At 42.9% G+C, this 12,476-nt stretch overlaps 1 protein-coding gene across 1 annotated transcript in view; it reads left to right on the forward strand.

Moving 5' to 3' along the window:
* The window catches only part of LOC109914482 (fatty-acid amide hydrolase 1), a 78,671-nt gene that overhangs the window by 22,574 nt on the left and 43,621 nt on the right, over positions 1 to 12,476 (forward strand). The window contains exon 6 of the mRNA XM_048602128.1: positions 2,488 to 2,528. Within this exon, the coding sequence (XP_048458085.1) occupies positions 2,488 to 2,528 (41 nt within the window). The remainder of the gene's footprint in view (positions 1 to 2,487; positions 2,529 to 12,476) is intronic.

Raw genomic sequence — 12,476 nt, forward strand, 5'->3', positions numbered from 1 at the left:
GAGTTGAGACTGTTTTCCCTGGAGAATGGAAGGCAGAGAGGTGATCTTTTTTTGAAGTATGAGATCTGGACAGTGTAAATTCAGCTAAAAGTACTCGGTCCTAAAGATCAAGAAATGGAGGGGGCACAGATTTTATGTGATTAATAAAAGAAGCAAAATAGCTACCAGGAAAAGCTTTTCCACACAACCAAGAGTTTAGGGTCTAGAATATACTGCATGAGAATCTAGTGGAGGTAGGTTTAATTGGCATATTCAAACAGCAGTAGATGGTTATGTAAAAGGAACAAGGATTAAAGGAAGAATGGCACTAGGTGAGATACTCACTTGGAGACTCATCTGAGATACGATGGGCTGAATGGCCTTCTGCATTGTACCCCCCTGAGCTTTTTAAGTTCCCCCCTGAAAAAAAAAATCAGTGCATTGGCCTGTGTCTGTGTGTCTCAGAGAATTAAAGAGAGAATTGCATCCTGTGAACGTACAGAAACTTACGAAAGGAAATGCTTGCAACTTGGTCTGTTGATTAAGAAGTTAGAGTGAAGGTAGGAGAAACACTTCATGACTTCCTGCACTATCCTCACATCCCTTAATTCCCTTATCAGTCACCTATATTTTTAAATACAATCTTGAATATGTTCAACCACTGAGCATTCAAAACCCACTAGGTTTGATCCACTTTTAAATACTTCACCTGAAATACACTCATTCAGGTCACCGTCACACCCGATTATATTAATTGGATGGAGCACCTGGGAATCAGATGCTGTTAAGGTGATTACTAAGACAGGCAGGAGCAGCTTGATTTAATTTTGCATTTGATTTTTCTGTCCCTGCAGTTACCTTGTATTTTTCTTCATCATTTTCTTTTCGTTCTGTTCCTGTTTGCTGTCACAAAGAAGTCTACATTTCACCACTTCAGTGGAATATGCCGGGCCCCATTCTACAACACTACCATTTGGCATTCTGTGTCTTTTGTGTCGTTGTGGGTAGAGAGAGTATCTTTATTCATTTTTTTTTGCAACTACAGTAGGTTTTTTTATTTAAAAGTGTTGTCTTTCAGTATCAATTGAAAAAATCTTTAGCTGTAATGTTGACATTGTGATTCCCAACTGCAGGGAAAATAAGGATGTAATTAATAACACGTTTGGAAAAGAGAAGATCACAGTGCTGTTTGTACGGTTTCTCATTATCCTCTGAATAATTAAATCTTTGAAAGCTAGCCAAATTATTCTGCGGTGTATAAGTGAAGTGTCTCTCATTGCCACAGGGTAACAAAACAGTCTGACTGTGACTATAAATTATAGGCCGGCATCTCATTCTGTGCTCGGATGAAACTGTTTTGAGGTTCAGTTATTGAGAAGAGTGGAAGCCCATGCAGTTAAACTGGCTTTTCTGATGAAGGGTCTAGGCCCGAAACGTCAGCCTCTCTGCTCCTATGATGCTGCTTGGCCTGCTGTGTTCATCCAGCCCTGCACCTTGTTGTCTCGGATTCTCCAGCATCTGCAGTTCCTACTATCTCTGATTCGACTTTAAATTTCTTCTTCTTGGTTTCATGTTTGCAACCAGCCTGATTAAAATTCTGAAGACCTATTAGGTGCCGAGAGATATAGTTAGAGCTTGCAAATGCTGGACTGGGATCTGGTAATTCTGGGGGTGTGTGGAATGTTATTTCGGGATAGCGGTTAGGAGGGAGCAGACAGATTGAGGGGAATGTTGGAAGGCTGGACAAAACATTCCTGCTGCTCCTGGCCTACAGATTGTGCTGTAAAGCCACATCACAGAATTACAGAACTGTTATGGTGCAGGGGAGGCCATTCAGCCCATTGTGCCTGTATGGGTTCTATTCCCTAGTGCCAATCCCTGCACACCATTTCTATTAAATACCTCAAATGAGCCTGCCTCCACCACATTTTCAGAATGCAGTGCATTCCATGCCTTAACTCCTTATTGAGCGAAGAAGCTTTTTTTTCACAAATCAGGCTGCTTCATTTGCATGTTCTTTTAACCATATATCACTTGGATTGGCCCTTCATGCCTCATTTCAGCTGAGATTTCCTAAGCCCTGGGAAACCGAGCTGACATGAGTTAAAAATACAGTGGGTGTTAAAATGAAGGCACGTGGCCTTTTTTAAATATTGAAATGACTAATCGAGTTTCAGTGATCAGAATGCCCCCCGTCTCTCAGTTCGCCTCCAATAAAATGAGAAATGGTTTGGATTCTTGTTTCAAAAATGAATTCAATTCAATGAATTCAACAAGAAATTCAAATTCTTGTTTTTAAAATTTCTATTCTCTAAACTGAGCTCACTCTGTTTTTGAAAGTTTAGGCTCAGGTAAAGGAGGATATTCTGCTTCTGTTTTTTGTAAGCTGGTTTCCATTGGAACTAAACTATCTCCCAGCTATGTACATTACATTAAAGCACTGTTAATGATTACAAAGGAGAAATTGTTCCTTTCACTGACAATTTTTATCATTGATCTGTTATTTAGCTCTAAAGGAATCAGAGTGTCTGTGCCTGGACAAAAAATTGGTGAGTTTATACAAAATTCCAAGTGACCTTCAGTTTGTTTCTTAATATTGTCTGGCATTTATATTCTTAATTCTAGGGCACAATTTGCCCGATCCAGTATTCTTAAAAAAAAATCAAACTTATCATAAAAAATCAAGTAAGTTAACCTTGTTCTTGGAAATCAAACCTAGTACAACCGTTGATAGGTAATTAAGATGCCTGGAATCATTTTATTTTCTTACCTCTGCACTCACTCACAAATAAAAGCTGCTTCTCAAAAATTAGGTGTAGAATTGCAGAATTTTACAGTATAGGAGTTGTACTGGGCTGCCGAAAGAGCTACCAAGCCAGTGTAATTCTCAAGCCCTATCTCCATAGCCCTCTAAGTTCATCGCTTTCAAGAGTTAAGCAGAACTGCTTGAAGCACTCAGCTCTTTACAGAGTTACACCTTTTTACTTGTATCTTATTCCTGTACTAACAAATTCAGCATCTTAATTGCCTCTTTACTTTATCATTGTACCTTAACCATCATGCTTGCAAAGCCTTCTGCACTGACTTGCTTGCCGAGCTGGTTTGTTTTCCGTCAGATGTTTCGTCACCATGCAAGGTGACATTATCAGTGAGGCCTCCGATGAAGTGATGTTGTTCTACTCTGCTTGGAATTTATACTCTCTGGCCTGTTATGGTGAATAGTGTCATTTCCAGTTCTGTTCTGTATGGGTTTGTAAATGGGATTATATACTACTCACCATAATGGACCCGAACAGTATAAATTCCAAGTGGAGTAGAAAAACATTGCTTCATTGGAGGTCTCACTGATAATGTTACCTAGCATGGTGACGAAACGTCTGAATGAAAACAAACCAGCTCCGCGAGCGAATCAGCAACCTCACTCACAACGTGAGCTACAAATCTTTGCTAAAACCTTAAAGCTTTCTCTACTTTTACAATTATTTAGATTCTTAGACAGGCGCTACATCTTAAAAAAAACCACGTTTATTTCTGACACTCAACACCTTGAGAGGTAACTCGAAGCTGGATTTTCCTGTAGGTATCAGAACCAACTGAGGGACTTGAAACCTCATGTGCTGGAAGCAGATGATCCTTCCACTTCTCCCTATAATGGACAGCAGTGGGCCAGCAGCTTTGGTGTAGGGGTGACCTGTACCTGTCCATACAAAGTGACCCGTACCCGCTTACACCAAAGCGGCCCGTGTTTGAAAGACACAATATGGCTGATAGGATTAAAACAAAATGGGACAGCCTGCTCTAACATTTAAGGTACCAATGTCTTTCACTTTTGAACAAGACTACTCCAAGGTTAGCAAAGAGCCTTACTACTAACCGTTTGAGACAGTTTTGATAAGAGAATGCCAAAGAACAGATAAATGAAAAGCACCAGGTGCAGGTCTCAGCCCATGAACCAGCCAAGATTAACTCCCTAAGCAGCTGCAAAGACAACAGCTAAAGGTATTTTGCAGTAATTAGCTTTTTACCTATAGTTTTAAGAAATAGGCTTCAGTTAAAGACTATTCAGATAATCATAGAAGTAGTTTCCAACATATAACCAGAATATAATACAAGCATTAGGGGACAAGCACTAAAACCTAGATGTGAAAGTTAATTAGCCTTAGGAAACACCTAATCTAACGCCCTGAGCAAGATAGATTGTTCACAACGCATTAATTACAAAGTGCTAACGGTAGAAGTAGCTGTACAACTTTACGTTTTGTAACTAAATTTACAATAGAAATTAACCTTATAGCATATAGTTAAAACTAGGTGTCTTTTGTATTTTCGCATATACAGTTAGGAAAGTGGGAAATAGTAGAGGAATGGCTGAATTTGATCAAAGAAAGCACATGTAGTACAACGAATAATAGAATTCACACTGTCCTTAGAGATAAGCAGCCTGAAACAGATCTGAAGGTGTTAGCCAGCAACTTTGGAATGTGAATGAATAGGATGCATAGAAAGACCCCAAGCCTAGAGATTACAGTATCTACATAGAACATAGAACTGTACAGCACAGTACAGGTCCTTCGGCCCACGATGTTGTGCTGAAATTTTACCCTAATCCTAAGGTCTGTCTAACCTCCACCCCTACCTTATACTATCATCCATATGCCTATCTAATAGCCGCTTAAATGCCCCTAATGAGGCCGACTCCACTACCCTGTCTGATAATGCATTCCACGCCCCTACCACTCTCTGAGTAAAGAACCTACCTCTGACGTCTCCCCTATATCTATCTCCACTCACTTTTAAACTATGCCCCCTCATAATAGCTACCTCCACCCCAGGAAAACGTCTCTGGCTGTCCACTCTATCTATACCTTTCATCACTTTGTACACCTCTATCAGGTCACCTCTCATCCTTCATCGTTCTAAAGAGAAAAACCCTAGCTCTCTCAACCTTTCCTCGTAAGACCTTCCCTCCATTCCAGGCAACATCCTGGTAAATCTCCTCTGCACCTTTTCCGACGCTTCCACATCTTTCCTGTAATGAGGCGACCAGAACTGGACACAATACTCTAGATGTGGCCGAACCAGGGTTTTGTATAGCTGGAGCATTACTTCATGGCTCTTGAACTCAATCCCTCTATTAATAAAAGCTAACACACCATACGCCTTCTTAACAACTCTATCCACCTGGGTGGCAGCTTTCAGGGAACTGTGGACATGAACCCCGAGATCCCTCTGCTCCTCCACACTGCCAGGAATCTTTCTGTTAACCCTGTATTCTGCTTTCAGATTTGTCCTTCCAGAATGAACCACCTCACACTTTTCAGGGTTAAACTCCATCTGCCACTTCTCAGCCCAGCTCTGCATCCTAGCAATGTCCCTTTGTAACCTAGAACAGCCCTCCGCACTGTCCACAACGTGACCCACCTTCGTATCGTCCGCGAACTTACTAATCCACCCTTCCACTCCTACATCCAAATCATTTACAAAAATCACAAATAGAAGAGGACCCAGAACAGATCTTTGTGGTACACCACTCGTAACTGAGCACCATGTTGAATATTTTCCGTCCATATATCTGGTAAATGCCATAAGACCATTGGAACCTGGGGCTGTCCCTAGGAATGCCCATCATTGATTAGGTATCCCACGGGATTGGGTGTATGGATTAAGAGGGTAGGACAGTGACTATGCTGTATTTGATTATTGTAACAGAAAATGTATAAAATGAAGTATTTTCACTGTAAAAATCAGGGTGTGCCATTGATCTCTCTTCCTGAGCCAAAGAGTAAGGGAAAAACTTGCTTTCTGATGTTGAGGCCAGATTCAGGGAAGACCTTTGGCCCTCTCCCTGCTTCAAATGGTTTCTGCTTGAATAAACATCTTCCACTTGCCTGAATCCTGCCTGCCTGCTACGTTTTTGTCCCCAGTCAGAGGGTATGCTGCTACGTTTGGGAAACCACTCGGGAGGGCTGACAGGTCTGCGATCTCGGCAGCCCCATCGGGAGGTGAGGGCCTCGTTGAATCAGCTTGGAAATTACAAGGTTGCCTTTGGTTGACAAAGAAAGGTTGCACTGAAGACCTCCAAAACTGGTGGGGACATTGAGATGAGAGGGAAATCCTCACTGATGGCCTTATATCCTTGTGACTCTGATATTGTGGTGGGGACCCTGGCTTGCCACTAGGCCTTGAGTGAGTAGATGACTTGGCCAATAGCCGATGGTAATTTGGGAGGTTTGAGGTGAGTGGAGCGTAGCTGTACTGTCAATGAAATATAAGGAGTTGCTCAAAATGGCTACCTTGTCCCCTTGGAGTATGGACCAGTTCTCAGTCTGTTCCTATATTGTCTCCTGGGGAAACATCTCTATGAGAGCTCCCCTCATTTTCCACTGCTCCACTTACAACTTGTTTCTTGGGCTGGTAAGATCCAGCCAAGTTCCTGGTATTCTTGCTACAGGGAAAGTAGTCTATTCAGAATGATATGAGGAATGCAGAGCCTTGCTATTACTATTTGCTGCTGCTTTATTGCTGAGGCAGCAATATGATTTTGTAGTTGTTGTGAATCTGGCCGGAGAGCTGCCGAAACATGTTAGACAAATTCATGAAGCAGGTCCGGTGTTCAAGATTGGGTGCTTGGAAGTAGTAGAGTTTAGATCGACGATTTGCTTTTGAGGATTTCCATGGTTGTTAGCTGATTCTCGAAGTGACTGATCAAGGGGACAAATTATTTCCAAAGTACCTGGTTGATTTCCTCTGCAGATTATGCATCATAATATCATAGGAACTGAAATAACTCCACAGAGGCTGGTATGCTGCCACCAAGTCACCCTTTATTTACAGATGGAGAGTCCATGACACTGATCCAGCTTCCTCAGCTAGCTCTCAGAGTGAACTGAACCTCTGACACTCCTGTTCTTATCTGTCAGCCAGGGCTCCCTGATTGGACAAGATTGACAGCCCCAACTGGGGAACTCATTTTCTGTGAAGTACACCTGACTGACCTCATGACAATCACTGCAGGAGCATTTTGATGTTACATTTTTGTGGAAGATTGACAGAGTGCAATAAGGTTGTAGCAGCTGGTTTTAGAAAATGAATGAGTCAGCAATTAAACATCTTGTGACATTTGAGCCACGTCATACTGCAGTTTATGCAGACTGAGAAAGGAGTTGTTGGTTGGTTCGCCGAGCTGACTGGTTTTCGTGCAAACATTTCATCTCCCGTCTATGTGACCATCAGTGCTGTGTAGCCTCTGTTGAAGCGCTGTTGTTTTGTCCCGCTGTGAATTTATATGGCCCGGTATGTCATGGGGAGCATCTTGTTTCCAGTTTTGTACAGTAGTGGTAAGTGGATGGGGTGTATTTCAACATGTTTGCTAATTGCATCGGTGGTTGAAAACCAGGCCTCCATTATTTCTCGTGCTTGTCTTTATCACGCTTGTCCTAGTGCTGTAACTTTGTCTCAGTCAAATTGATGTCCTTCCAAGTTGGAGTGTATCGAAATGAAGGAGAATTGGTCGTGCCGTTTGCTATGAGTTAGTGTTCCTAACATAGGGTAGGGTGGCCAGTGTGTTGGGAGCGTACAGTGTCTTCTTGGTGTTGTAAGTTTGCCAGGCATTGGCAGATGAAGCTGTTAGGATAAACATTGTTTGCAAAGACTCTGTATAGGTGTTCCTCTTCAGTTTTGCACAGCTCCAGGGTGTTGCAGTGAATTATCGCTTGTTTAAACAGAGAATTGACACAACTCTTTGGACGCTGAGGTGGTTACTGTTGTAATTCAGGACTTGGTCTGTGTGCGTAGTCTTTCCGTATATGCTGGTAAAGAATTCTCTACTGTCCATTAGTTCCACCATTATGTCTAGAAACGGGTTTGTTGTTCTCTTCTTTCTTGGTGAACTCAATCCTGATGAATATGCTGTTAATAAGGTGGTGTGTTTCTTCTAACTTGGCTCGTTTAATGATCGCGACGGTATCGTCCACATATCTAACCCATAGTTTAAGCTGGATTTAGGGTGGTGTTGTGCGTTCCAGTCTTTGCATAACAGCTTCTGCTGTGAGCCCTGAGAATGGGTGAACCCACGGGTGTTCCATTAATTTGTTCATATACCTGGCTGTTGAAGAAGAAAGTGTGTGGTAAGGCATACGTCTGGGAATTTTAGTATGCTGTCCTTGCTGATGGTTTCATTGGAGGTTTGTGTTTTTGGATTGTCCAGTAATGTGGCCAGAGTCTCTTTTGCTCATGTCATATCGATAGAGGTGAATACTGCTGTAACATCAAAGGATACTATCATTTCCTTTGTATCAATTTTTATGTTCCTAATGTTGTCCAGGAATTCCTGTGCTGAGTGTATGGAGTGGGTCGATCTGTTGGTGAGATGTTTTAGCCTGTGTTGTAACTCCTTGGCTAGCCTGTGTGTTGGTGTGCCCAGCAGGGAAGCTATGGGTCTGAGGGGAATGTCAGGTTTGTGTACTTTGTGTAGTCCGTAGAATCGGGGGATGTTTGATCCATCGGGTTTCATTTTTAGGAAGTCTGTTCTTGTTATTTGGCCTGCCTGTTGTAATTTCTTTAGTGTGTGGGTGATTCTGTTCCCGGACTGTGGTGTGGGCTCTGACTCCCTCTCTTGGTAAGTTCTGGTACCTGCAAGTAGGTTTTGTGCTTTTTCAATGTAGTCCGATTTGTTCATTATAACCGTCAAGCGGTCTTTGTCTGCTGGTAAGATTATGATATTCATGTCCTTCTTTAGTCCTTCGAGGGCTTTTCTTTCTGATGTGTTGAGTGTGTTTGCCTGGCTTCTCTGGTTCAGTGTAGGGACTATGGTTTGTCGGATAGCCAGTTGCGTTTCTTCTATGAGTCCATTAGATTTCAGTGTAGCCTCGAGCACAGCCAGGAAATCTGTTTTGTTAGCGTCCTTATAGTTATAGTTAAGTCCTTGTGTTAGGACAGTTTTCTTGGCTTCTGTAAGGTGTCTGCCTCATAAATTTCTTATCCATGTCTCTGGTTTGTTCTTGTCATTGCTATGCATCAGTTTTGTCTGTTTTTCTTGTAGTGTGAGTCTCTTTTTGGTTCTGGTCCTGTTTTGCTTGACCTGGATGGCCTGTTCGAGAGTTGTGGTCCATTCTTGGTTGGTTGAGTTCGAGTATAAAGATTTTTGGCGCAAAATTTCTCGTTCATATTTGTGGAGGCGGTTATGGGTGTCAGTTATCATAACTTGTAGCATCCTGCGGCCATTTTGTTTAGCTGTTTTTCTTGCTTGTGAGTTGTTAAGGGGCTGTATTTGACGCTGCGAGGTAGTACCTGGTTTCTGAGGTATTTATGTAGAAAATTGAGTGGTTCACGGGTAGTGCTCGGCCAGTTGGCATAGGTTTCCCATTTTTGGGCTCGTTTGAGCATGTTTCATCTGTAGGTGTTTAACGTTTTAAAGAAGATCTGTAGCTCGGGTTGCAGTTGAAGTTGTTGGTTGGTTTGCCGAGCTGACTGGTTTTCATGCAAATGTTTCATCTCCCTTCTAGATGATATCGTCAGTGCTGTGTAGCCTCCGTTGAAACGCTGTTGTTCGCTCCCACTCTGAAAGCCAGGCCTCCAGGAATTCTCGTGCTTGTCATTGTCTTGCTTGTCCCAGTACTGTAACTTTGTCCCAGTCAAATTGATGTCCTTCTCTGTCAAAATGAATGAAAGGAGGTAGAATTGGGCGTGCTGTTTTTGCTGCGAGTTGGTGTTCATGTATCCTGGTGGCGTGTTTCCTGCCTGTCTGTCCTATGTAGTGTTTCGTGCAGTTGCTGCATGGTATTTTATGTGTCACATTTGTCCTCCTGATTGTGGGTATGGGGTCTTTTGCCTTTGAGAGTAACTGGCAAAGTTTGGCTGTTGGTTTGTGTGCTGTCCTTATTCCAAGAGGTCATAGGAGTCTTGTAGTCAGTTCTCATGTGTTTCTAACATAGGGTGGGGTGGCCAGTGTGTTGGGAGTGTACAGTCTCTTCTTGGTGTTGTTTGTTTGCCAGGCATCGGCGGATGAAGCTGTTAGGATGAACATTGTTTGCAAAGACTCTGTTAGGTGTTCCTGTTTGGTTTTGCGCAGCTCTGAGGTATTTCAACTATCGATGCAATTAACAAACATGTTGAAATAGACCCCATCTACGTATCTTTACAGTACAAAACCGGAAACAAGACTGCCCACCATGACAGACTGGACCATATAAATTCAGAGTGGGACAGAGCAACAGCGCTTCAACAGAGACTACACAGCACTGACAATGTCACCTAGAAGGGAGATGAAACATTTGCACAGAAACCGGTCAGCTCGGTGAACTAACCAACAACTCCAACCCCAACCCAAGCTACAGATCTTTGCTAAAACACACTATTAGAAAGATTTATATTAGTTTTAACTAGATGTAAAACCTATGTTGAGGAGCCTTTTTGATGCTGGTAATGACAAGGGACAATCTACATGGAATCATAGGTCAGAATTTGCATGGACCTGGGTTTGTCAGTAAATTGCAAGATTGGATGGGAATGTGCCATTTTAGGATCGACTAATGGAGGCTGGGCGGTGACCTTTATAGAAGTAAATAAAAACATGAGGGGCATATATTGGGTGAATAGCTAAGGTCTTTTTCCTAAGGGGGGTGTGGGTGCAAGTCCAAAGCTAGAGGGCATTGGTTTAAGGTGAGAGGGGAAAGATTTAAAAAGGACCTGATGGGTAGCTTTTTCACACAGAGGGTGGTGCATGTATGGAGTGAGCTGCCAGAGGAAGTGGTGGAGGCTGGTACAATTACAATATTTAAAATGATTTGCATATGAATAGGAAGAGTTTAGTATGATACAGGGCAGATGCTGGCAAATGGGACTAGGTCAGATTGGAATATTTGGTTGGCACAGACAAGTTGGGGTCTCTTTCTGTGCTGTATGACTCTATGACTCACTGATTTATAATAAAGCTACGAAACGGGACTACTGCATGGCAAACCGCATAAGCAGCAAGTAATAAACAGAGTTAAATGATCTTGCAAGCAACTGATCATAATAACTTCTGCAGTCCTGCCACATCCAGTCGTGAATGGTGGTGGACAATTAGACAACACGATGGAGGAGGAGGCTCCATAAATATTCCCCTCCTCTATGACAGAAGAGCTCAGAACACAAATACAAAAGATAAGGCCAGTGTATTTGCAGCAATCCTCAGCCAGAAGTGCCAAGTGGATGAACGATCTCAACCTCCTCCAGTGATCCCGAGCATTACAGATACCAGGTCTTCAGACAAATTGATTCACTTCGGATATCAAGAAACACTTAGCGACACTGGACACTGCAAACGCTGTTGGCCCTGACATCGCTCCATCTAAAGTACCGAAGACTTGTGCTTCTGAACTTGTCATACCCCTGGCCAAGCTGTTCCAGTACAACTACAACGCTGGCATCTACCTGGCAATATCGAAAATTGCCCAAGTATGTCCTGTACACAAAAGGCAGGACAAATACAACTTGGCTAATAACTGCCCCATCAATCTACTCTTGATCATCAGTAAAGTGATTTAAGGTGTCACCAACAGTGTTGCCAAGCAGGTGCTGCTTGGCAACAACCTGCTCAGTGACGCCCAGTTTGGGTTCCGCCAGGGCCACTCAGCTCCTCACCTTGGTTCAAATGTGGACAAAAGAGCTGAATTCCAAAGGTGTGGCATCAAGGAGCCCTATCAAATCTGGAATCAAAGGGTATTGGGGGCAAAATCTCCACTGTTGGCACAGAGGGAGATGCTTGTGGTTGTTGGAGGTTATTTGTCTGTTACAGGACATCTCTGCAGGAATTCCCCAGGGTAGTGTCTGAGGCTCATCTATCATCAGCTGCATCTTAATGACCTTCCCTCTATCATAAGGTCAGAAGTGGAGATGTTTGCCGATGATTGCGCTATATTCAGCACCTTTCACGACTCTTCAGATACTGAAGCAGTCCATGTTCAAATGCAACAAGTCCTAGACAATAACCAGGCTTGGACTGGCAAGTATCAAGTAACATTTGTGCCACAGAAACGCCACTGAACCTTCTCCACTCAAAGTCTGACCGGGCACGTGGTCAGCTACCGCCTATCATGGTGAGAAACTCAACGAAGAGAGACAAAGCTGTGACCAGGTGGGAAGTGAAGCAGACTGAGAAATAAACCTGCACAACTGTCTGAACCAGCAGTGAATCTGCACAGCTAACTGCCTCTGCTGTTTGGTTTCAAGTATCTCTGGATATTGGAGTTCATCTAAGAAAAATAAATGGTGGAATTCACAACTGACATTGGAGAAACCTGTGTGGGGGCATTTATGGTAGGGGAGCAGCTAAGTGGCTAGTCTTAGTGTGTAACCTTACTACTTGTAAATCTACGTTAGTGAGTAGAGTGGGTTCTTTTTTGATTATACCTGTCTCTTGATTAAACTTTAAAAATGTGAGGCCAGAAATCACATGACGCCAGGTTATAGGCCAACAGGTTTGTTTGAAAACACAAGCTTTCAGAGCCTCGCTT

Source organism: Rhincodon typus, chromosome 10 (assembly GCF_021869965.1).
Source record: "Rhincodon typus isolate 14 chromosome 10, sRhiTyp1.1, whole genome shotgun sequence".
NCBI classification, from domain to species: domain Eukaryota; kingdom Metazoa; phylum Chordata; class Chondrichthyes; order Orectolobiformes; family Rhincodontidae; genus Rhincodon; species Rhincodon typus.